Below are 27,287 nucleotides of genomic sequence, written 5' to 3'. Positions count from 1 at the left end.
ATTATATATTGAATAGATGTGTGAATTTTCTCTTACAAATAAAAAGCACTAAACTCTCTACTTTGTGTGAGCCATCATTTTTTATTCTTATAACCTCCTCTTGCTTTTTAAATTTTTTTATGTAGAATCACACTCACTTTAGAAATGATGACTTTGGTCCTTCTCATGAGAAAACTCATCAACCTAAAACATTACCTGCCATCAATGGTGTGACGTGTTATGCAAATCCAGCTGTCACAGAGCCTAATGGACATATCCATTTTGATAACGTCAGTGTGGTATCTCTACAGGTATGGTGATTCCATTTTTTTCTTTGCTATATTGCATCCTTTATAAAATCTGAAGACTTCTGTGAATGTAGCCAAATCAGTATTTTACACACTTAAATGTGTCTGACTTATTTTTGTGTATGAGGGATCTGTGGAATGTTAGTCTATAATTCTTGTTCTAATTTTCCTCCATATATTTACCCTGAACAAGTGAGTTAAGTAAGAAATGGAGGGTTACTGGATCTGAGACTTTAGTATTCTCTAAGATTATTTAAGTATAGGTACGAGTTACTTAGATTTATACAGTGATATGTAGCAAACTTAATCAGAGCATTTCTCTTATTTTGCAATTCTTTCAAGATCCCAAACCAAAGAATCCCTTTGAGTGAGTTTGAAACTGCAAGAAAAAAAAAGATTTATAACCTATTAAAATTGTGTTCATTAATTAATTGATTTAGAATTTGTACCTCCATCTTCTAAATAATGTTAATAGGTATCATTTCTTTCTTTTTTCTTTTTTTTTTTTTAAAAGATTTTATTTGTTTATTTGACAGAGATCACAAGTAGGCAGAGAGGCAGGCAGAGAGAGAGGAAGGGAAGCAGGCTCGCCGCTGAGCAGAGATCCCGATGTGGGGCTGGATCCCAAGACCCTGGGATCATGACCCGAGCCGAAGGCAGAGGCTTTTACCCACTGAGCTACCCAGGTGCCCCAATAGGTATCATTTCTTGAGTGAATATTATATGCCAGGTAGTATGCTAGGCACTTAATTGTTTTATTTCTTTTACTTTTACTTTTAATATTTTTAAAAAAGATTTTATTTATTTATTTGACATAGAGAGAGAGAGAGCACGTACAAGTGGGGGAGAGCAGCAGAGGGAGAAGCAGCTCCCCACTGAGCAAGGAGCCTCGACTTGGGGCTTGATCCCCGGACCTTGGGATCATGACCTGAGCCCAAGGCAGACGCTTAACCTACTGAGGCACCCGGGTGCCCCTCTTGTTTATTTTTTATAACAATTATTCAAAATAGTTTATTTTCTACATATTAGAACTATTTTGGTTTCAAGTGCTGGATATCAAACCCAAATTATGTATGCAGAAAGGAGACTTTATTGGAAAGATAGTAGGATGTCTCATGGAACAGCCAGGCATAGGAATAGCAAGAACTTAGGAACCATTAGAACCATTAGAACTCCTTGTCTTCCTCTTCCCTATAGCTTACAGTAATTCTTCTTTCGGTGTGCACTGGCTCCTTCCATATGTGGGAAATAGCCACTAGCAACCCCTGAGGTTTACGTCTTGCAGTTTCAGTCACTAGAAGGAAACTGACCAGACTCTTTCAGTCCCAAGTCCAGAATTCCTGGCAAGTGTCTCCTTGGTCGGGCTTGAATTAGCAGTCCATTTCTAGACTAATCTAGAGGGTTGTGCCCTTGTATGGGTGCAAGGGCATATGGATGGAGTAGAGGAGCAGATATGGAGAAGGGTGCTACGTGACAGTATCATTGGTGCTCACAACAATTCTCATTTGACAGACCAGGGAAGTGGAAGTTCAGATGTTAAAAAAGTTCCGAGGGTCACTCAGTTGGTAAATAGTAGAGCCGTAAGATACAAAGTTAAACACAACATAAAAAAGAAATACTGAAAACAAAATCAAGGAAAGCCAGCTAAGAAAAAATAAAAAGTAGAAAAAAAGGTATCTGGAAGAGGTTATTATGGCAAATGACCTGAGTTTCCTTCTGGAAAGAAAACATCATCAGTCATATATTTTGCCCCACCTGATTAAGGAAAATCTCAAGTGTGTTTGAAGAGGCATTTTTGTATTAGCACTGAGCTAAGAGAGGAAATTATTTCATGCAATGTAATGAATGATACTTTCAGCCAAGATTTTGCAAAGAATGTGAAAATGTTCAAATAGATAATTTCTTACAATAATTATAGATAACATTTATTAATGCTCAGGGACTCTGCCTGGAATTCTAAATGAATGATCTGCTTGGACGCTCATCATAGCCTAGGAGATAAGTACTGTCATAATTCGGAGACTGTAGCTTAGAGGTTAAATAACAAAGCCAGGGACAGGTAGCTCCTACATGGCAAAGCTTGGATCAGGACCAAGGTCATCTGATACTGAAGCCTACATGCTTGCATACCTTGCTGGATTGTCTTCTTTAGGTCATTGCTCTACTGGAATCAAGATGATGACATTAACTCTTAACCTAATAACTATGAATTTTTTGTAAGGAAAGGAGATAATTTGGCCTGAGGCTTTTGCTTTCTGAAGACAAATTGAACTGCTCAAAAGTTCGATTTTAGTTTTAAAGTTTTTGGGCTCCTCTTGATTTATAATTTACTATTGCCAGAAGACATGTTTGTAGTAAATATAAACACCATGACAAGAATGGGATCCTACACATGATCCTGTTTCACGTAATTTAGAAATATCAATTGAAAAGTTATTCTTACTCTACTTCTGGAAGTAAAGCTAGTACACAGGCTTTTATTCATTTACCCAATAACCATTTATTGAGTACCTGCTCACTGTCCTAGGCTCTGGGGATTCAGAAGCACATGAATTCTTGTAAAACCTACAGTTTATTTAATGGAAATATAGAAAAGAATAAAACTAGAAAATACCATATAACAATATGTACTTTGATGTAAATAAAATAAGGTGATGTGGGGGGTCCCTGGGTGGCTTGTTTGTTAAGTGTCTGCCTTTGGCTTGGGTCACAGTCCTGGGGTCTTGGGATTGAGCCCCATATTGGGCTCCCTGCTCAAAGGAGGTCTGCTTCTCTTTCTCTCCCTCTGCCTCTCCCTCTACTCAGGCTCACACTCTCTCTGTCTTTCTCTCTCTCTGAAATAAATAAATGGAATCTTTAAAAAAAATGGTGATGTGGGAGTGATATGTGGGAGCTTCCTTGATCAAGAAAGATCCCTACAGAGATCAGCAGAGAATTAGATAATGAGGAAGAAGAGCCAGCCATGCAGCTATCTCAGAAAAGAATGTTCTAAAATCTTCGAGACTAACCAAATGGGCTATATACATACAAGGACGCTAGAAGCTAAATGGCTTTGGACTTCCTGACATCAACGCTGGAGACGAATGGCACAATTCTGTCAATATTGAATAGAAATGACTGTGGAGGGCGACAGGGTGGCTCAGTCAGTTAAGCATCCGACTCTTGATTTCCGCTCAGGTCATGATCTTAGGGCCCTGAGATGGATCCCTATGTTAGGCTCTGTGCTCAGCGTGGAGTCTGCTTAAGATTCTCCCTTTCCCTCTGTCTGTCCCCACCCTGCTTGTGATCTCTGTCCCTCTAAATAAATCAGTCAATAAATAAAATCTTAAAAAAAAAAGAATCAACTGTGAAATTATAAACAGTAGTAAGCTATAAATCTAGTGAGAGAGTGTAATGAAGCTAGGATTCTGGAAATACACTTCTAGGAATGGGAAGTCCAACTGAAGGCAGAGAAGTTGTGTTCCAGGATGACAACCATGCACCAGGCCTTGAAATGAACCGTACAAATAGCCCTGACACTAATTTCTTAAGGGGTCTACTCTGGCTCTTTTGGTTGAAGGCATAGTCTTAAATGAAGAGAGACTTAAACTGAGTAATGTACCATTATTTTCAGTTTTCTCTTTATATCGCATTAAAAAAATTGAAAGAAGTAGAATTTAAGAAATGCCATAAAGTTTTAGATATTGCTTTAATAGAAACAGTAGATAGTGTAATATAAATGATAGTGATTTCAATAATAAAATTAAAATACTCTCTAATATTTTATATAATAAAAATAATTAACCTAGATGCTCCATTGTGAGACTTGAACAGGATATGGAAGATTCATGGTTCATGTCTAAGTTCAAGTATTGCCTTAAGAATTTTGTTGATGATTCTTGTTGCTCCTGCTTCAACACAGTCAAGTTTTTTCAAATTGAAAATAATAAGAAACTAAGAGCAAGTTAAGAAAAGTAGTCTAATTTGACATTCTATTAATAGAATGCATATTATCTGACAGTCTAGATGACAATAGCACAATTTTTGATTTTACTGGAATATAGGAAGAACAAAAGAATTACAGAATAATTAAAATCCATGACTTAGGGATATCTGTACTGGTATTTATTCCAAACAATTTTGGTCCATCATTGAATACTCAGATATGCAATAATACTTAACTTTAGTTGCCTTTGGTATTTTGTTTGTGTTCAGTCATATAAAAACCATAGCTTTACGCATTTTAAAAAAATGTATTGCCATGGAAGGGTATCTATGACCTTTTAAGAGGATTGGAGAGATTTTATTCAACAGTTCTTTAGTTTGATTATAACTTTTACATACTTAGACAAATTAGTGAGACTTCCTTAATAGCCTTGTTCCAGACCCTGTAGATGCACACAATCCATGGGACTCGTAGGAGTGTGTGTGTGGGGAGAGGGGGAGAGGTGTGCACGCGTGCACATGTGTGTGCACACGCGCATGCGCACAGGCCCACAGGTGCCTGTATGCCGGAGCATGCGTATTTCCAGGACAACCTGGGAGTCACAGGGGAGTAAACGAAAGCTGTTATGAGGGAAGAAGGGGAGCACAGTTACTCAGTTACTGCCAGAAGGTCATGTTTCACAGCTCAGCTTGTGACACTTGCTTTGTTCTTCTCCCTCTCTGACAATTGTACAACCCTGTAGAGGAGTCATTTCAGTATCTATGCAACCAAATGGGTCTTGTCGGTGTGAATCTACAGCTTTAGAAGGACTGGATTTTTATTAGGTGTTGATTGCTTAGGCAGAGGTGGTACTCTGGAGAGTGGTAGTTTTCTAGGCCACTAGGGGGACCATCTGGCTTATTTCTCCTGTAGTCTGTATGTAATCAGTCTTTTTCTAAAGGAAACCTTTTGTGCTTTTCTTTAGGAATCAGTGTCAATAAATATAAAGTGATAGGCATCACTTTTTTTCCTAATAGAAGAGACATTAATATCAGCTATTTTTAGAAGTTAACTGTTGTACCTTTTATCTTTAAAACGGAGGGTGCAGGGAAGTGGAATTCAGCTGTAAAATGTGGTGATGTTAGGGAGACTTCCTTTGTCAACAACTGACACGAAATGATACTCTCCAAATACGGAGAGAATATTTTTGAGTTGCTTGGATCTCCATAATAGCTGTTAAATACATTTAATTTATTCCTCAAACATTTATTGAGCACCTAGTGTGTTCTTGGCACTCTTCTAAGTACTGGTACATAACAGTGGGATAGAACAGACAGATTTTGTGTGCTTTCATAACAAGTGAAATATTACACTGAATGTGGAAAGCATTCTTTTTAAAGTATGAGATAGAAAAACAAAACTAATCAGGAAGCCCATATGTGTGGGGCTTGTCCATTGGTCTTTTCTCTCAGGTGGTTGGTTTTTCTCTGTTCTTGCCTGGAGGTGGCAAGGGTGGTGAGTCTTCCTGCCTGCCTGTGTTGGGAGTGGGGTGGGAGCAGAAAGGAATGGGGCACTGTGGAGTTTTGACTTAATACCCTGTCTTCAGCTCCACATCTCATTGCAGACTTCAGTTTGCCTTATGTCCTTGAAGTGAAAGTCTCTCTGGTTCAGTATTCTCAAAGGGTGAATCTCCAGTCATGTGGGGTGTTTGCCTTGCTGCATTGTCTTGGGAGCAAAGAGCTGGGGTTCTGATTGCTCCTTAATAAACTTACAATGAATTCTCTTATTTTCAGTTTCATGCTTCACCTGTCACTTTCCGAGGTACTTGGTGCCTCCATTTCCTATACTTCTCTGAAGTTCTGCACCCCACATCACTTTGTTTCTTGTTGACTTTTTTCCTCATAGGAAGTCAGTTCTACTGTATCCTCCACTTTTCATTTTCTAAAATAAATATCTCCATGTTGTCATATAATCTCCCATTCTTTCTGTCCCATGACATGATGACTCCTTTATTTATTTATTTTAAGGAGTTTCGGGAGGGGCTACAGATAAATATATATGTCCAGTCTGCTGTATTTCTTTCCTTCTTCTTTTTTTTTTTTTGCCTCACTTATCTATCTATTTATTTATTTTTTCAGTGTTCCAAGATTCATTGTTTATGCACCACACCCCAGTGCTCCATGCAATACATGCCCTCCTTAATACCCACCACCAGGTTCACTCAACCCCCCACCCCTCTCCCCTCCAAAACCCTCAGTTTGTTTCTCAGAGTCCACAGTTTCTCATGGTTTGTCTACCCATCTGATTTCCCCCAACTCACTTCTCCTCTCCATCTCCCAGTGTCCTCTGTGTTATTCCTTATGCTCCACAAGTAAGTGAAACCATATGGTAATTGACTCTCTCTGCTTGACTTATTTCACTCAGCATAATCTCCTCCAGTCCTGTCCATGTTGATAACAACTCTGCTGTATTTCACCAAAAAGCTATTTGCTGTTTAAAATCACAGTAGTTAATAAAATAGAAATCGGTTACTTTCCTGTACGTGGTTATATTAGCCATTAGTTAAAACTGAAAACTACGTAAGTAATAAAATGATATGAGAGATTATTTTCATTGATTTTGATCGACTGGTGTTTCTGAAAAAGCTGGTTTAGTGGTAGGCACGTGATGCCCCTAGACAGTGGTGAAGGAGAATTCTGGGTAGGGCTGGGCTGTCAGTGGAATTTGCTCTGGATCCGGCTCAACACTTGCCCCATGTGCCATTTTACCTGGCTCTAGTATTTGTGTTGGAAACGTCCCAAAAGCTGATACCTGAATCCTCTCTGGATTTAGCCCACACTTCACCAGTATTAACTCTACTTTTATGCATCTCTAGTGAATCTTTGGAAATTTTCAAAAATCTCTCTTCTAAAATCTTTTCATTACTCTGCAAAATTCCCACTCTTACCTTTGTTTCCTTTAGTGAGATGGAGGTCTTTCTTTGTAATCTGCGACCTTTGCTGTCTCACCTCCTCTTTTATGTCCTGAAAACTGCTCTGTTTCCTCATCTGCTCTCCACCTCTTCATTGTATCAGGACCTGTATTCTTTATCTTTTCTTAAGGCCAGTTCCTCCAAATGTGTTCATCTTTCCCACAGCTTCTTCCTGTTTCTGTTGACCTTTCCTGAATCTCTCCTTCTCTCCATGTCCACAAACATGCTTGAGTCTTTTCTACCTTAACGTATTCTTCTTTTCCTGACTCTGCTTCTCCCCAAAATTTCCCAACCTTACTCCTTCCCTACACTCTCCAGCTTCTTGAAAGACTAGTTAATACTGAAGACTCTGTGTCAGACATTTTCTTCAGTGCTTCACAAATAGTAACTCATTTACTCCTTACAGTAATAGCCTTGTGACATAAGTATGGTAATTATCTCCATGTTAATGATGTGGAAAATGATGTACAGGGAAGTTACATAACTTGAACAAGGTCACACACATACCAAGTTAGGGTTTAAACCCAGACATCCTGATCCATGGACCCATCTGGTTAGCCCTTACTCTGTGCTACTCTATTATTTCCGTCTGTGAGCTAGTCTTCATGTGCACCCTCCTCTTTTTCATCATTTCCTCAAGTATTTAATCATGTATAAAAAAAATCAGTACTCTTAAAAATTTCCCTTTGGGGTGATACAAGTGATTTTTCTAGACAGTACACTATATTCTTTTTTTTTTAAAAGATTTTATTTATTTGACACAGAGAGAGAGAGACAGCGAGAGAAAGAACATAAACAGTGGGAGTGGGAGAGGGAGAAGCAGGCCTCCTGGTGAGCAGGAAGCCCAATGTCAGGCTCGATCCCAGGACTCTGGGATCATGACCTGAGCCGAAGGCAGATGCTTAACGACTGAGCCACCCAGGCGCCCCAACAGTGTGCTATATTCTTAACACTCATTCTCATTCTTTTTGAGACGTTCCTGTAGTTTAGTACATATTTGAGTACTTATTGTTGACTGACTGCTAGGAATATAAAGGCAGATTTTTCACTGGAAGCCATTCCCTCCGTTTTGGAATTGCTCATTTGGTAGTGTCTGTGATGCTGTACTAACCTTCTCCTGCCATTTTAGCTATTACTTCTGGTGTTTTCTCTGTATCTCCTTTTCCTTGCAGGGCAGCTAAATGTGGAGGAGGAAGAAAGGGTTTTGCAGTTACATGGGCCAGTGTTCACATTTCAGCAGTAAAATGTTCATTGTATGATACAGGGAAAATCAGTTCATGTCTCTGGCCTTTGTTTGCTCTTCTGTTAAATGATGAGCAAAAATCTTTATGCTAATAAATTTTCATGCAAATTGAATAATTTGTTACAGGTTAACTGCGTACCAGTGTCTAGCACGCCATATGCATGTGATAAGTACATTATTTCTCTTCTCCTGTTTGTCTTTTTTTTGGTTTGTTTTTGTTTTGTTTTGTTTGGCTTTGTTAATTCCTTTTTTATTAACTTACAATGTATTATTTGCCCCAGGGGTACAGGTCTGTGAATTGTCAGGTTTGCACACTTCATAGCACTCACCATAGTACATACCCTCCCCAGTGTCCATAACCCCACCATCCTCTCCATACCTCCTCCCCCCGGCAACCCTCAGTTTGTTTTGTGAGATTAAGAGTCTCTTATGGTTTGTCTCCCTCCAGATCCCATCCTTTTCATTTTTTTCCTTCCCTACCCCCCAGAACCCCCACTCAGCCTCTCAAATTCCTCATATCAGGGAGATCACATGATAACTGTCTTTCTCTGATTGACTTATATCGCTCAGCGTAATACCCTCTAGTTCTTTCCATGTCGTTGCAAATGGCAAGATTTCATTTCTTTTGATGGTTGCATAGTATTCCATTGTGTGTGTGTGTGTGTGTGTGTGTACACTATATATATAATAAAGAAGAATATTATATACACTATATATGTAATAAAGAAGAATATTATATACACTATATATGTAATAAAGAAAAATATATTTATACACTATATATGTAATAGAGAAGAATATATATATACCATATATAAACACACACACACACACACACACCACATCTTCTTTATCCATGCATCTGTTGATGGACATCTAGGTTCTTTCCATAGTTTGGCTGTTGTGGACATTGCTGCTATAAACATTCGGGGTCACATGCCCCTTTGGATCACTACATTTGTATCTTTAGGGTAAATACCCAGTAGTGTAATTGCTGAATCATAGGGTAGCTCTATTTTCAACATTTTGAGGAACCTCCGTGCTGTTTTCCAGAGTGGTTTCACCAGCTTGCATTCCCACCAACAGTATAGGAGGGTACCCCTATCTTCACATCCTCACCAGCATCTGTCGTTTCCTGACTTGTTAATTTGAGCCATTCTGACTGGTGTGAGGTGATATATCATTGTGGTTTTGATTTGTATTTCCCTGATGCCAAGTGATGTGGAGCACTTTTTCATGTGTCTGTTGGCCATCTGGATGTCTTCTTTGCAAAAATGTCTGTTCATGACTTCTGCCCATTTCTTGATTGGATTATTTGTTCTTTGGATGTTGAGTTTGATAAGTTCTTTATAGATTTTGGACACTAGCCCTTTATCTGATAGGTCGTTTGCAAATATCTTCTCCCATTCTGTCAGTTGTCTTTTGGTTTTGTTAACTGTTTCCTTTGCTGTGCAAAAGCTTTTGATCTTGATGAAGTCCCAATAGTTCATTTTTGCCCTTGCTTCCCTTGCCTTTGGCAATGTTTCTAGGAAGAAGTTGCTGCGGCTGAGGTAGAAGAGGTTGCTGCCTGTGTTCTCCTCAAGGATATGGACGGATTCCTTTCTCACATTGAGGTCCTTCATCCATTTTGAGTCTGTTTTCATGTGTGGTGTAAGGAAATGGTCCAATTTCATTTTTCTGCATGTGCTGTCCAATTTTCCCAACACCATTTGTTGAAGAGGCTGTCTTTTATCCATTGGACATTTTTTCCTGCTTTGTCGAAGATTAGTTGACCATAGAGTTGAGGGTCTATTTCTGGGCTCTCTATTCTGTTCCATTGATCTATGTGTCTGTTTTTGTGGCAGTACCATACTGTCTTGATGATGACAGCTTTGCAATAGAGCTTGAAGTCTGGAATTGTGATGCCACCAACTTTGGCTTTCTTTTTCAACATTCCTCTGGCTATTTGAGGTCTTTTCTGGTTTCATATAAATTTAAGTATTATTTGTTCCATTTCTTTGAAAAAAAAAAGGATGGTATTTTGATAGGGATTGCATTAAACGTGTAGATGGCTTTAGGGTAGCATAGACATTTTCCACAATATTTGTTCTTCCAATCCATGAGCATGGAACGTTTTTCCATTTCTTTGTGTCTTCCTCCATTTCTTTCATGAGTACTGTATAGTTTTCTGAGTACAGATTCTTTGCCTCTTTGGTTAGGTTTATTCCTAGGTATCTTATGGTTTGGGGTGCAATTGTAACTGGGATCAACTCTTTAATTTCTCTTTCTTCGGTCTTGTTGTTGGTGTATAGAAATGTAACTGATTTCTGTGCATTGATTTTATATCCTGACACTTTACTGAATTTCTGTACAAGTTCTAGCAGATTTGGAGTGGAGTCTTTTGGGTTTTCCACAAAGTATCATATCATGTGTAACGAGTGAGTTTGACTTCTTCTTTGCTCATTCGGATGCCTTTAAGTTATTTCTGTTGTCTCATTGCTGAGGCTAGGACTTCTAGTACTGTGTTGAATAGCAGTGGTGATAATGGACATCCCTGCTGTGTTCCTGACCTTAGTGAAAAAGCTCTCAGTTTTTCTCCATTGAGTGTTATTTGGTGTGGGTTTTTCATAGATTGCTTTGATGATATTGAGGAATGTACACTCTATCCCTACACTTTGAAGAGTTTTGTTCAAGAAAGGATGCTGTACTTTGTCAAATGCTTTTTCAGCATCTATTGAGAGAATCCTATGGTCCTTGTTCTTTCTTTTATTAATATATTGCTTCACATCAATTGATTTGTGGATGTTGAATCAACCTAGCAGCCCTGGAATAAATCCCACTTGGTCATGGTGAATAATCCTTTTAATGTACTGTTGGATCCTATTGGCTAGTATTTTGGTGAGAATTTTCACATCTGTGTTCATCAAAGATATTGGTCTGTAATTCTCTTTTTTGAGGGGGTATTTGTCTGGTTTTGGGATCAAGGTAATGCTGGCCTCATAAAATGAGTTTGGAAGTTTTCCTTCCATTTCTATTTTTTGGAACAGTTTCAGGAGAATAGGTATTAATTCTTCTATAAATGTTTGGTAGAATTCCCCTGGGAAGCCATCTGGCCCTGGGCTCTTGTTTGTTGGGAGATTTTTGATGACTGCTTCCAGCTCCTTACTGGTTATGGGTCTGTTCAGGTTTTCTGTTTCTTCCTGGTTCAGTTGTGGTAGTTTATATGTCTCTAGGAATGCATCCATTTCTTCCAGATTGTCAAATTTTTGGGCGTATAGCTGCTCATAATATGTTCTTATAATTGTATTTCTTTGTATTTCTTTGGTGTTGGTTGTGATCTCTTCTCTTTCATTTATGATTTTATTTATTTGGGTCCTTTCTCTTTTCTTTTTGATAAGTCTGGCCAGGGGTTTATCAATCTTATTAATTCTTTCAAAGAACCACCTCCTAGTTTCTTTGATTTTTCCTATTGGGTTTTTTTTTTTTGTTGTTGTTGTTGTTGTTTCTATTTCACTGACTTCTGCTATGATCTTTATTATTTCTCTTCTCCTGCTGGGTTTAGGCTTTCTTTGTTGTTCTTTCTCCAGCTTCTTTAGGTGTAGGGTTAGGTTGTATACTTGAGACCTTTCTTGTTTCTTGAGAAAGGCTTGTACTGCTATATGTTTTCTTCTCAGGACTGCCTTTGCTGTGTCCCACAGATTTTGAACTGTTGTATTTTCCTTATCATCTGTTTCCATGAATTTTTTCAATTCTTCTTTAATTTCCTGGGTGACCCATTCATGCTTTAGTAGGATGCTCTTTAGCCTCCATGTATTTGAGTTCTTTCTAACTTTCCTCTTGTGACTGAGTTCTAGCTTCAGAACATTGTGGTCTGAAAGTATGCAGGGAATGACCCCAATATTTTGGTACCAGTTGCGACCTGATTTGTAACCCAGGATGTGATCTTTTTTGGAGAATGTTCCATGTGCAGTAGAGAAGAATCTGTATTCTGTTGCTTTGGGATGGAATGTTCTGAATATATCTGTGATGTACATCTAGTCCTGTGTGTCATTTAAGGCCTTTATTTCTTTGTTGATCTTTTGCTTGGATGATCTGTCCATTTCAGGGAGGGGGGTGTTAAAGTCCCCTACTATTATTGTATTATTGTCGATGTGGTTCTATGATTTTGTTATTAATTGGTTTATATAGTTGGCTGCTCCCATATTAAGGGCATAGATATTTAAAATTATTAGATCTTCTTGTTGGACAGACCATTTGAGTATGATACAGTGTCCTTCCTCATCTCTTATTACAGTCTTTGGCTTAAAATCTAATTTATCTGATAAAAGAATTGCCACCCCAGATTTCTTTTGATGTCTACTAGTATGGTAAATTGTTTTCTACCCCCTCACTTTAAATCTAGAGGTGTCTTTGGGTCTAAAATGAGTTTCTTATAGACATCATATTGATGGGTTTTGTTTTTTTATCCATTCTGATATCCTGTGTCTTTTGATTGGGGGCATTTAGCCCATTTACATTCAGGGTAACTATTGAGAGATATGAATTTAGTGCCCCTGTATTGCCTGTAAAGTGACTGTTACTGTACATTATCTCTGTTCCTTTCTGGTCTACTACTTTTAGGCTCTCTCTGCTTAGAGGACCCCTTTCAATATTTCCTGTAGGGCTGGTTTGGTGTTTATAATTTACAATTACAATTAGAAACAAAACTAAATTCTTTTAGTTTTTGTTTGTCCTGGAAGCTTTTTATCTCTCCTTCTATTTCAGAGATAGCTTAGCTGGATATAGTATTCTTGGCTGTATGTTTTTCTCATTTAGTGCTCTGAATATATCATGCCAATTCTTTCTGGCCCACCAGGTCTCTGTGGATAAGTCTGTTGCCAATCTAGTATTTTTATCATTGTATGTTACAGACTTCTTGTCCTGAGCTGCCTTCAGGATTTTCTCTTTGTCACTAAGACTTGTAAATTTAACTTAGACGACTATGTTTGGACCTATTTTTATTGATACTGATTTCTGTGCCTCCCGGCTTTTGATGCTTGTTCCCTTTGCCATGGTAGGGAAATTCTCTGCTATAATTCACTCTAATATACCTTTTGCCCCGCTCTCTCTCACTTCTTCTTCTGGAATCCCAATTATTCTAATATTGTTCCGTTTTATGGTATCGCTTATCTCTCGAATTCTCCCCTTGTGGTCCAGTAGTTGTTTGTCTGTGTTTTGCTCAGCTTCTTTATTCTCTGTCATTTGGTCTCCTATATCAATAATTGTCTCTTCTTCCTCATTTATCTTAGCAGTAAGAGCCTCTGTTTTTGATTGCACCTCATTATAGCTTTTTTTAAATTTCAGTTTGTTAGATTTTAGTTCTTTTCTTTCTCCAGAAAGGGCTTTTATCTCTCCAGACAGGGTTTCTCTAATATCTTCCATGCCTTTTTTGAGCCCAGCTAGCACCTTGAGAATTGTCATTCTGTACTCTAGATCTGACATATTACTAAAGTCCATATTGATTAGGTCCCTAGCCTTCGGTACTGCCTCTTGTTCTTTTTTTTTGTGGTGAGTTTTTCCACCATGTCATTTTATCCAGATAAGAATATATGAACAAAAGAATAAAATAGTAAAAGGGTGGCAAAGACCCCAGAAAAATGTAGGCCAACCAAATCAGAAGATACCCCAAACTGGGGGAAGAAGAAAGGGGTAAGAGGAAATTGTAAGAAATTAAAAAAAATAAAAAAAATATATATTAATCTATTGAATAGAACCAAGCCACTCACTTGATTTTGGGTGTATTTTGGTCTCTAAGAAGAAACTAACTCCCAAAATTTTAAAGAAAGAAAACCTTATTTATATACAAAGCTAGGGTAAACATGATGAAGGGATGGAATATGACTGTAAAGATGAAAATTAAAAATAAAATTCTAAAAAAGGAATTGATAAGATAAGTTGGTTGGAAAAAGAAAGAAAAAGAAAGTGGAGAGAATTTGCTCAGGCTGGAGGCTAGAACAAAGCCCTGTGCTAGATTTAGGGTATATTTTGATCTATAGAAAGCAGAAGAAATTGTATCCCAAAAATTTTTAGAAAAAAAAAAAAACCCTATATATATACAGAAAATAAAGTTAGATACAATGAAGGATAAAATATGACTATAATAATGAATGTTTAAAAAGGTGTTTTTAAAGAAAGCTATTGTTAAGATAAACTAGTTAAAAATGTTAAATGAGGAGGAAAAGTTAAAAAAAATTAGAATAAGAAGAAAATAAAATTAAAAAAATTTAATTAACTTTGCAAGGCTAAAGAATCATGGGGAGAAAGACATGAATTCCATGCTTTGCTTTCCCCTCCTTTGGAATTCAGCTATTCTCCTTGATCAGTGAGCTTGGTCTTGGCTGGATGTTATTGCTGATCTTCTGGGGGAGGGGCCTGTTGTAGTGATTCTCAAATGTCTTTGCTTGAGGCAGAATTTCACCACCCTTGCCAGGGGCTGGGCTATGTATTCTGCTCGGGTTTGCTCTTGGGAGCTTTTCTTCCTTGAACGCTTTCCATAGAGCTGTGGAGGATGGGAATGAAAATGGCGGCCTCCCAATCTCCGGCCGGAGGAACCAAGAGCTTGGGGCTCCACTCCTCAGTGCACCTTTGGAGAAAAGCAGTCAATCACTCCCATCTCCCTGGTCTCTGGCTGCGCTCCGAGCTCACCCAGCCTTGACCGGCACACAGCCTGTCTCTGGCACACAGCCCCATTTTGAGTCTCCAAAACCAGCAGATTCCTGCCTCATTGCTCTTCTGGTGGAGGAAGGTGGGTCTCCTCGGATCTGCCAGTTGTGGGGTTCCTCCTAGGCTCTGTCTCTGTAGCCAGCTTTCCCACTCTAATACCTGCAAGCTCTGCTACACTCAGACACCCCCAATCATTCTGTGACCCTGTGGGACCTGAGACCACACTGTCTCTGTGAGGGTTCTGCCCCCACTTTTTCGCTGGAGTGAAGTCCCTCAGTGGAGCAGACTTCTAAAAGTTCGGATTTTGTGCTCTGTTGCTCCAGTGCTTGCCGGGAGCCAGCCCCTCCCACTGCAGTGGTCTTTCCATTGCTTCAGATTTACTACTCTGCACATCCTACCTTTCAGAATGTGGTCAATTTTCTGTTTCTAGAATTGCTGCTCTTCTTCTCTTCAATCCCCTGTTGGGTTTGTTGGTGTTCGGAATGGTTTGATAATTATCTAGCTGAACCCCTGTGACCTGATGTCATCTCAGTCTGCTACTTCTCTGCCATCTTGACTCTGGATCTCATTCATCAGTTTTTATCCTTCTCTTTCCTTAATTTTTAATCATAGCAATCTTATCAAATCCTATCACTTGAACTTTCAGTCCTCTGGAAATAACTTCTAAATCTATATAATTAATTATACATCATCCTTTACGAAGCCATAAAGGTTTTTGAATCTTTGCATTTTCCATTGGGAAACACAAGAGTAACACATTGAGAGGATAAAACATACAGAATTTCATGCCTTCTTATCTCCATTATTTACCTTTTTAACAATTTGAGTACTTTTTCTAAAAACTGAAGTTTGATTTATATATATATATTTTTATATATATATATACATAAAGATTTTATTTATTCATTTGACAGAGGGAGACATAGCAAGAGAGGGAACAGAAGCAGGGGGAGAGGGAGAGGGGGAAGCAGAAGCAGACTCTGTGCTGAGCAGGGACCCCAACGCTGGGCTCTATTCTAGGACCCTGAGATCATGATCAGACGCTTAACGACTGAGTCACCCAGGTTCCCCTAAAATTTGATTTTTAAAACTTGAAGGCCATCTGGTAATAAAGATAAGCTTCTGAATGTAAATGCTTGCAAGTCAGACATTGACTTTCTGGTTAATAGACTATGAGAATGTGAAACATTTATTCTCACTTAATGGAGTAGAACTTTAAAGTCTAATTTAATTTGCCATTTGAGTGATATTATCAGTTTTTGCACCCCAGATTCTCTGTCATAGTTGTTCACCTATGCACTTTAAGTTCAGTTGTATCTGTCACACTATGAAGGTCAAGTCAGTTCATTTGAAAGGACATTTCTAAGGATGTTCTTAAAGGAAATTCCCAAGGAGGAACTTAGGGTTATCTGCTGTGATTTATTAAATGAACCAGTCATTTGGACATCTAGAACATCCCTGATTTCACACAAGGAGGCTGGTATCACCAGAGGCAGACACATTAAATCATAATGAAAAATGTTGGTACTACCAGCTAGTTGGTACTAGACCAGCTGAGAGGATCAAATAAGTTAATGTATATGAAACTGCATTGAAAGGTAGCCAAATCTATACTATTTAACCTATTTGAAAGACAGTTGCTTAAAGGTTTCAGTCAGGGACTGCTATGATATCCAATCAAAAGGGGAATATGTTAGTTTCCTGATAAACATTTAAATGGTTACTATTTTTGTGGAGTTTGTAATTTTAATCAATTGATATGTGCTATCAACTTCATGCAAATATCATTAAAATATGATGCAGTTTGACTTCTGGGTATAACTTGTAGATTTTTAGGGCTTTTTTCCTCTTTTGTGTAGAGATACAAACACAATCTATTTTCTGTTGAATGAATGAATATCTTGAAGTAAAAAAGACAAGAGAGAGAAGATGTTCAAAGACTTTCCAGTAGAAGTCTTCTCGGTCTCCCTAGAAATTTCCAGAAATATCTTGACCATTTCTTATCCCACATAGTGTTTGCCAAAGAATCCTTTAAAATACCCTCAAAAGGCCCAACTCAAAGCAGACAGAAGCCTTTTAAGAGTTTTCAGATAAGATGCCCAAAACATCTTGGTTTTGAACTTGATTTATAAAATACAGAGTGAGACAGAAAATAGAAGATCTGTTTAATATTGGTGGGAAAGAAGGAAAGACAAATTTGATATAAGTTGCAGTTTTTATTTGTCAGTGTTGGCAAGAGTTGGTCCTCTGGGGTTGGAAGACTGAAAATGAGGGGATGAACCTAAGTTATAGAAAAAAATTATGGTGTGATTGACAATAATGAGGCAGTTGGGAAGAGATCCCTGGGAAGCAGGGATGGGCAGAAAGGAGGATAGATGATTAAATTTTGTCTAAATAAACATTTTTTTAAGACAAAACATACAGAAGTATGAACAGGTCATCAATGTAAAGCTCTATACATTTTTACAAAGTAAATTCGTTCCCAGAACCACCACCTACACCATGAAAAGGACATCACCAGCAATTCAAAAACCTCCTTTGTCCTCTTTCCAGTGATTGTACCCTTTCCTCCCAAAGGGAACGGCTTTGAGTTCTAACGTTATACAGCGGTTTTTCATAAAGAATGTAATCTTTTGTATCTGCCGCCTTTTGCTCAGTATTTATGTTGTTGCTCATAGTAGTCATTTGCTCATTTTCATTGCTTTATAGTATTCCATTGCAGGCATAGATCAGTCACATCAGTGTCATTATCGTGAATTTATTAAATTACCATATCTATTTATGCTCATCTATTTCTTATATATCGATATATCTATACAATATATTGAATTTCACATTTTAAAAACTGAGTAAAGAGCACGTGGGTGGCTAAGTTGTTAAGCATCTACCTTTGGCCCAGGTCATGATCCTAGGATCCTGGGATTGAGCCCTGCATTGGGCTCCCTGCTCTTCAGGAAGCCTGCTTTTCCGTCTCCCATTCTCCTTGCTTGTGTTCCCTCTCTCACTGTGTCTCTCTCTGTCAAATAAATAAATAAAATCTTAAAGAAAAATAAAAACTGAGTGAAAATAGTATTTTGGACATTTCATTGTGCAACTTGCTTTTTTTTTGGCCCATATTTTAGTACTTCTATTATTAGTTCATTCCTTTTAACTGCATGATGTTACTACTACTTGTTTATCCATTTCCTCTGACATTGATAATTTTTTTGTTTTACTTTTTTGCTATAACAACAATGCATATTCTTTTTTTTTTAAATTTTTTTTTTTTAGAGAGAGGGAGAGAGAGAGGTGGGGCAGAGGCAGAGGGAGAGAGAGAATCTTAACTAGGCTCCACATCAGCGTGGAGCCTGTTGCTAGACTTCGATCTCACCACCCTGAGACCATGACCGGAGCCGAAATCAAGAGCTGGATATTTAACTGACTGAACCACCCAGGCGCCACTGCAGTGTATTCTTATCCATGTCTCACTGTGTCGGCATGTAGAGGTTGTCTAGGGCTGAGGTGGGTCCCAGTGACATTTCTGGCAGAACAATTCTTTGTGTTAAAGTGCCCTGTGCATTGAAGGATATTAAACATTTAAGACTCCCGGGGTGCTATTTGTCAGATGTAGGACTCCAGTCACTAATGACAATGGAAAAATAGCCTCCATTATCCTCACATTTCTCAATGCCCTTGGGTGATATTAGGTAGTTTCTGATTCAGAATCATTGATCTAGAGCTTTTCTCAACTGGAGTTTTGTGAGACAAGTTTTGTGAGACAAGAAAAATGATTGTTTTCTCTCATCTTTTGAGGATGGTACATAGTATCATTCTACATGCACAGAAGAGAAAATAATTTATTATGCATGATGGATACCTTAAGGCATTAAGACTCGTCTTTCAGAACATCTGTGAGAAAGATTGGCCTGAATAGCTAGAATTATAAGAAATGGATCATAAGGTAGGCACACAGATAATTTTATTGAACAACAACAAATTGTTCTCCCAACTGTTATTATTATTATTATTATTATTATTTTTAAAGATTTCATTTATTTATTTTACAGAGAGAGATCACAAGTAGACAGAGAGGCTGGCAGAGAGAGAGAGAGAAGCAGGCTCCCTGCTAAGCAGAGAGCCCGATCAACTGTTATTATTATTATTATTTTTTACATTCGTATCAACAGCAGAAGAGAGTTCACATTTTTTTCACATCTTTAGCAATACTTGGGAATTTCAGGCTTCAAAAAATTTTGTTGCCCATTTTCATGGGTTTGAAATCTTATCTTTTTGTGATTTGCTTTGTATAATTCTGATTACTGGTGAAGTCGAGTATCTCTTTATCTGCTTATTGGTCATAAGTTTATTTTTGTGTTTTCTGTTCAACTATTCTACATACTTTTTGTTGAGTTTTTTTTAATCGATTCACATTTTAAAGAAAAAATTATTCTGATGCTTGTTAAAATGGTGAAGAGGATTTGAGTCCAGGTTATTGCAATATAGTTCTACTCTGTAGAGGATGGGGATTGGACTCAACTTGGACTATAGAAAGGGCAGCTGAGGATTTGTGGCTAATGAGCAGAGTGAGGGGCTCGGTGGATAGGAAATCACTAACAGGAGACATCAAGGGTAGGGGGGCTCTCATAAATCTGACTCTGTGGGATTCTTGCTACTATTGGACCTTGCAAGGACACAGAGAAGCCCAGGATTGAGGCTTGGTGAGAAGAGGGCTCAGAGGAGACTGAGTGAGGGTTGGTCAAGGAGTCTTTGTTATTTGTAGGTATTTTACATATATTCTGGATCCTAATCTTCATTGAGTAAATGGGTTACACATATATTCTCTAAGTCTGTGACTTCTCTGTTCACTTAGTTTGTGTTTTGTTTTTAAAAGGTTTTAATTTTTTTTTTTAAAGATTTTATTTATTTGACAGAGAGAGATCACAAGCAGGCAGAGAGGCAGGTAGAGAGAGAGGAGGAAGCAGGCTCCCTGCTGAGCAGAGAGCCCGATGCGGGGCTCGATCCCAGGACCCTGAGATCATGACCTGAGCCGAAGGCAGCGGCTTAACCCACTGAGCCACCCAGGCGCCCCAAAAGGTTTTAATTTTAATGTCATCAGTAAATTAATATCTTTTTCAGGTTTTCTTTTCTTCTGGGTTTGTTTAAAAAACCTTCCCTTGCCAAAGTAAAGAAGATACGTTTCCATACTTTCTTCTATAAGTTTAATTTCCCATGTGAAATTTATTTTTGTATATGATAAAAGAAAAAGATCTAGTTTTTTTTTGTATAAATAAGTTGTTATCTTAGCTTCTTTATTGAATAGATCGTTTATCTCTACCATATATCAAGTTTCTTTCCTTTTTTTTTTAAAAGGTTTTATTTTTTTAATTTATTTTAAAGGTTTATTTTATTTATTTGGCAGAGAGAGACACAGCAAGGGAGGGAACACAAGCAAGGGAGTGGGAGAGGGAGAAACAGGCTTCCTGTTGAGCAGGAAGCCTGATATGGGGCTCAGTCCCAGGACCCTGGGATCCTGACCTGAGCCTAAGGCAGATGCTTAATGATGGAGCCACGCAGGCGCCCCAACACCCCCTCCCATTTTAGAATCTTTAAAATGTTTTCTGAACATATCTTCATTGGAGATAAAATGCATAAAATGCTCTCCTCTTTCTAGTTAACTTGTGCTTATAAACCTGGGATATGTTCCCACAACTTTGCACAAAGTCTGAGCTGCTCCATACTTGGCCATTGAACTTAACTTTGAGTTCACACACAGTTCTGTCCACTGCCACTCTGATTTAATCCCCATTGCTCCTCTGGAACATGGTATGTTTGATAATGTGGTAGTAGCACTAATACGATTTAATATTTACTGCATACCTTATACATTACTTTTTAAGTATTCATTTAATCCTGGTAATAATCCTGACTGGTGGAGATTTTTCCAATTTACAAATGAAGACATTTTAACAAAGTAAAGTAATCTGATTAGTTGTCAGAATCAGAATTTAAACTCAAATCCATCTGACTCAAAGTTTTAAACATTACATCTAATCAGTTACATCTACTGAATAATACTGTAGTTCAGAAATGACACAAACGTAGAAAATAACTTATTTATTCATTGAGTCTTTCACCCTGATTGAAGACTCCTGAGTTCTGAAAGCAGAAAAATTAACTGTTACAGATTATCCATATTTGGTCATAGTATAGAAAACAACAAAAAAAAAAGTCCAATAAAATCTAACACTGAGAACAACACAGTAAATTCTGAATAGGAAGGAATTTTCTTAATCTAATTAAGGATATCTATTTTAAAAAACACTAAAGCAAGCAGTCTACTGACTTTGGAAGTATTCCCATCAAAGTCAAAAACAAGACAAAATGCTGACCATCAGAACTTCTACTCAGCATTATCTCAGGAATCCTCATCAGTGTAATGAGACAAGAAAAATAAGAGTTTTTTTGACAATTGGAAAAGAAGGAAAAAACGTCCTTATTTGTTCTTCAATGTCAACAGAGAAAATCCAAAAGAAAAGTAAATAAAATACAAGAAATAGTGGGGTGCCTGGGTGGCTCAGTGGGTTAAAGCCTCTGCCTTCGGCTTGGGTCATGAGCTCAGGGTCCTGGGATCGAGCCTCACGTCGGGCTCTCTGCTCAGCAGGGAGCCTGCTTCCTCCTCTCTCTCTCTGCCTGTTTCTCTGCCTACTTGTGATCTCTGTCTGTCAAATAAATAAATAAAATCTTAAAAAGAAATACAAGAAATAGTAAGAGAATTCAGCAATGCTGCAGAATTCAGTTACTATATGAAATCTGTCATTTCTGCATACCAGTAATAGCCAATTAGAAAATACAGTAGGGGAACATCTGACTGGTTCAGTCCAAATGCGACTCTTGATCTCTCTTGTAAGCTTATGCCCCACATTGGGTGTAGAGATTACTTAAAAATAAAAATCTTTAAAAAAAGAAAAAGAAAAATATAGTAGGAAAATGATACTAAGAATATCTGCAAAGCTACAAAATAAGAATAAATCTAAATGAACAGTTTAAAGAGATTCATATGGAAAATTACAAAACAAGGAAAATCTGAAATATAAAGATGTCAGCTGTCCCTCAATTGATCTCTAAGTTCAATTCAAAGTCAATAAAAATCCCCAAAATCATATTTATATGGAAGAACAAGGATAAGTTTCAGTGGGGGGGAAAAAAACAGGGTGAGGAGTCTTGTCTTAGAAGAGTCACTGCTACTACAAACTATAATATTAAGGTAATGTGGTATTGGGCCCCCAAAACTCATTTTTAATATGTATAAACAAAAGAGAATAGAAAGCCCATATATAGACACATTGATATACAAAAACTTGGGTGGCGCCTGGGTGGCTCAGTTGTTAAGCGGGAAGCTGCTTCTCCCTCTCCCACTCCCCTGCTTGGGTTCTCTCTCATGCTGTTTCTCTGTTAAATAAATAAAATATTTTACAAAAAAGATTCAACAATAGATGGCTAACTTCAGTGCAGGAGCAATTTATACCTAAGTTATATCAGTGAAGGTTTCTAGAATAGACGAGGAGAGCAGAGTTTCCATGACAGTTTGCAGAGAACAAAACCAAGTAGCAAGTTTGAATAAAAGATCTGGAGGTAGTTGAGTCAAATTTGTTGTTGTTGTTGTTGTTTTTTTTTTTGCTTACCTTTCAGAAGAAATATCCCAAAGTCAAGGTTCATTAGAAGAGACTTTGGTGGACAGAGTCCTGTATACTAGGCAATGCTATCTTCAGGGACATTAGAGAGAAAAAGTGGAAGAAAATGGCCAGGGCCTGGGGTGGAATGGGGTGGTGCCATGTTTCCATCTGTGAAAGAAGACACCCTATGGGTACCCAGTATAGTAAATCCTCCTTGATGAGTCTTTGTTTACAGTAACCCTAGCACAGTGTAATGAAGGAGAACAGTGGATCAGCGTCCACAGTAATGAGTTTATCTGAAGATGGAGAACTGGTGTGGGGTGGGTAGGGAAACTTTGGGAAGAATTTCCAAGAAAGATGAGATCTGGAGGATCTGCTCTGATGGCTGGAGCTATGGGTGAGGAGACAGTTCTGAGGGATATTTAGAAGTTGTGCCAAATGTGTTCTGAATAATTCCTTCCTCAGTGTTTTTGAAAAGGCTTTGGAAAAGAATACATACATTTTTCAATGCTTCTGAAGCCAGATGTAGCTACTTTTGGAGGCATTATTGTGCTGCAGTGGGCTATAAGGAGAGGAAAGGCCAGATTTAATAAGTACAGAAAAAGACTAGAAAAATGAACTATTTTAAGGAGTTGTCATTGAAGGGAAGAATGAGATTTGGAAATCCAAGGGAGATTTCATACAGGGAGGAAAGCTGAGTAGACAGGGAGAACTTGAAGATGCAGAAGAGAATGGAAGTCATGGGAAGAATATCAGTTGGAGCAAATTCTTAGAAAAGGAACGAAGAGGGAATTAGAACACAGATGGAGCTGTTGATCATGAAAAGGTGAAGGGGGTCCCACTCTAAGATGGAGTGGAAGGTGGAGAAAGTGTCTGTGGGTAGAGGAGAAGGAGTATATGTCAGATGGCTTCCATCTGAGGCAGGTGGGAAATGGTGGAAGAGTGTGGGGTTGGGGAAAAATGGAAAAGGTTTGGACTGGACTCTGTTACTGTGGTGATCGTAACAGATTGTAGCAGATTGCTGAGCAGAAAGGCAGAATTCTCAGAAGTCTCAATAAGGACAATTGAGCCTGTGTCCTTACTTTCAGGGATGGACATGTTGACCTTCACAGCCTTGTGTGGAGCCCACAGACTTGGGCACCACTCTGTACAGATGTGAGGCAGAGAAAGCAATAGGCCATCTGGGTAGAGTCTCACATTATTGCAAACAGGGAGAATGACATGCCTGCTCCTTTCAGAGGGCTGACGGGCTCAGGGATCCAGGCGACCACATATGGAAATAGCTTGCTTTGACGTTGAAGTTCCAGAAACATCATTTGGATTCCATCTCTTGGAAGGCTGTTTCTGCACAGATTTTTCGTTTCTTCTAGCCTCTAAAACCTAGTCATTGTTAGGGAGAGCAATCCATTAATATGCATGTCAGATTTCTATTACTTGTCACTCTCGAGTAATTCACAGCAAGGATGGTGATGGTGGTAGTTGGTGTTGTGGTGGTGGTGGTACCTATCACGTGCAGAGAGTATTCTCAGTACTTAACAAATATTATTCAGGTACAACCTTGATTGGTAGGTGTGATGAGGTGATCTCCATTTTCACAGATGAGGAAAATGAGTTTGAGAGAGGTCAGAATTTACTTGAACTGAGTTCAGTCATGCTCAGAGTTCTTTTAACAGAGCTAAGCTGCTTCCTGATTTGCATGCTTCTTGTCAACTACAATGACTACTTTTAATGAAATCCAAATATAAATAAATTTTTGTGAGGGAAAAAAATTCTCACCTACTTGACAAGCACCTACCATGTACTTGGTCCTCCTTAAAGGTCTTAGAGACAAGTGAAAAAAGTTACAACACAGTGTGATGAGTGCTGTAGGTGTACACGTGGTGACAAGAAAGATGTGGCATGTTAGGGTGGGAAGTGAGGCAAGTGACGTGGGCACGGATGCTTTCCAGAGAAGATGATGCTTGTACCATCTTAGGAAGGGCGGGTTGGAGGTTACTGGGTAAATAAAATTTGATGAGATGGTCACCAAGCTGCAGAGGATACTTCCAATTACGATTTTAAACATTTGGCCATTTCAAATTTTGAAAAATACAGGGAAGTTTGCCTATAGAACATTCTGAAGCATTCCCCTCAGGAAGCTGTTTGATGAAGCGTGTTAACTTTTGCAACAGAAGAATATACATACTCACCAATTATTAAATATAATTTAAAGCGGTTCATGAACCCATTGAATTGCTTATGTAACCTCCCAGCTAATCTGCTCTGATGTAGAGAGATAGTTGAGAAAAGAAAAGGAATGCCCAGGGTAAGAGCAGGTAGCACTTACGGTAGGTGCTTTACAGCTGTTATTATGTTTGATTCTTACAACAGCCCTGTAAAATAGGCATTAAATTAATTTATGCATGAGTAACTTAAGGACTCTTAAGTCACTCACTCAGGTTCAACCTGATAATAAGTGGCAAAGCTATGATGAAATCCCCTCCTGGGGTTCTGAGTCCCAAGTCCATGTTCCTTCCACACACGTGAGACTAAGTTCCTAATGGAAACATTGCTGGGATCAGTTCCAAATCCTAACAATTAACTTACAGGTGAACTTCTGGAATATAACTTGTAGTGAATTGAGGATTGCCTGCATAGTGAAATCTCCTTAATTTTGACTCTACTAATCTGTCACAGCTGATGAATTCCGATTTGTTGTATTTTGTTTATATGCCTGTGAGCTGGGCTGTAGAGTATCTTGGTAGCATCTGTAAAAATTGCTTTTGAACAATTTGTAGGCAAGATGCCCCTAATAAGGTTTTTAAGTTATCTAAAGAAATAATAACCAAGTTATTATTATGTAATTGAAATAGTATACTAGTCTCATCCATATAATGTGGCTGGATGGCTAAAGGACATCTCACCCCACACCATATTTGTTGTGGGAGCCATTCCTTGGTGTGAGTTCTAGAAAGAAGTAATAGTGTATTTATCTAAACATGCTCTATACTAAATTGCTTTCACTAATCAAGCAGGATTTATCCCTATTTAGAAGAATTAGTGAGGTTTTACTCAATTAGGCTGATGTCAAGTTAATTTTCCCCCTGTTAGTACAATGAATAATTGCTGTGTTGCTCTGTCATGCATGCTGATTGAGAAAAAAAAAATAGAGAATGAATGCCAACACATTTTTCTTCTGATAAGTGATGAAAAAATTTGAGAGGTTCAAGTAAATTATTCCAGTCATCAGAAAGTTGCTTAATTCTATTGTGCAGAAATTCTATTGTGTAGAAAGCCCATTGCAAACATTGCAACATAAGCAATGGAAGAATTTTTTTTTTTTTTTTTTTAGAATTTATTTATTTGACAGAGAGAGATCATAAGTAGGCAGAGAGGCAGGCAGAGAGAGAGAGGGAAGCAGGTTCCCTGCTGAGCAGAGAGCCCCATGTGGGGCTCGATCCCAGAACCCTGAGATCATGACCCGAGCCAAAGGCAGAGGCTTAAACCACTGAGCCACCCAGGTGCCCCAGCAATGGAAGAATTTTAAATACATATTCTGTTGCTGGTTTCTTTAACATCAGGCTTTTCAAAAATTTCTAAAGGTTGCATTATAAAGGATGTTCTTGTCATAAATACTGGACTTGCCAACATGTGTCTGTCTTTTCTTTGACTTCTGTTATTTGCTCATTTGAAAATATTTATAAATTACTATATTCTTTGCATGCTACATTGTGCAGTTTGGGAATAATGGATCAAGACCTGGTAAGTAATGTTTACTCACATGGATTGCATGATGGAAAATTTGTCAAAGCTTGAGTTGTTTTATTATAATAAATAGAATTTATGTTCTAGGGAGAAGCAGTTGGGGAGGTAGATTTTATTCTATATTCAGTTATTCTAGGTTATATTTATCCTGTATATTTCAAAATAAATATCCTAAATTAGAAAGATTACAAAGTGAAAGCATCTTGCAAATGAAGTGTGGTCTTGCCAAAATGTTTTTTGAGTTTGAGAGTACTGCACTATAGAGTATTAGCAGATTGTTACACACACACACACACACAGTCATCTGTAGATACTTATCTGTCTCTCTGTTCATATCTATTCAGTTTTATGTCTGAGGTACATGTCCAGATCAAAAATATCACCCTTATAACTATTAATACTTCACTGATAATCTTAGTGAATAAAAAAATAATTGCAGGTTTTGAAGACTGAATTAAGTGCTCACTTTTAACAACTATTACCAAGTTAGAGTCAGATCATTTGTTGGGTGATGAAATTTGATATTACTATATGGCTGCTTTTTACATAGGGGATTTCAGTCTCTTTCTGAGGGTCTTATTCCAATTAAGTTAATAACTCATTTATTTTAATTAACTGGTGACTTTCTGTCTTTAACTTTTCTTGGCATGTTAATCAGTGGACCAGATGATTCAGATGTATTAGAAGTTTTGAGTTCTTATCAGTAGGAAGGAGACAGCCCAATGTGTGAGCTCCATTATTTTTAAAAAGATTGGGAAATTATTACTTTATATTTCTGTTATCAGGTATAAGAGTATTAAAAGTA

The 27,287-nt window shown here is 38.0% G+C and overlaps 1 protein-coding gene across 2 annotated transcripts in view; it reads left to right on the top strand.

Annotated features, from left to right (window-relative positions):
• Positions 1–27,287, top strand: part of SLC39A8 (solute carrier family 39 member 8) — an 88,141-nt gene that overhangs the window by 40,795 nt on the left and 20,059 nt on the right. For both annotated transcript variants that reach the window (XM_047718091.1, XM_047718089.1), the window contains exon 6: positions 126–290. In XM_047718091.1, the coding sequence (XP_047574047.1) occupies positions 126–290 (165 nt within the window). The remainder of the gene's footprint in view (positions 1–125; positions 291–27,287) is intronic.

Source organism: Lutra lutra, chromosome 2, assembly GCF_902655055.1.
Source record: "Lutra lutra chromosome 2, mLutLut1.2, whole genome shotgun sequence".
Taxonomy (NCBI): Eukaryota; Metazoa; Chordata; class Mammalia; order Carnivora; family Mustelidae; genus Lutra; species Lutra lutra.
Note: the sequence above shows the minus strand (reverse complement) of the source record. Positions and strands in the feature narration are given on the sequence as shown.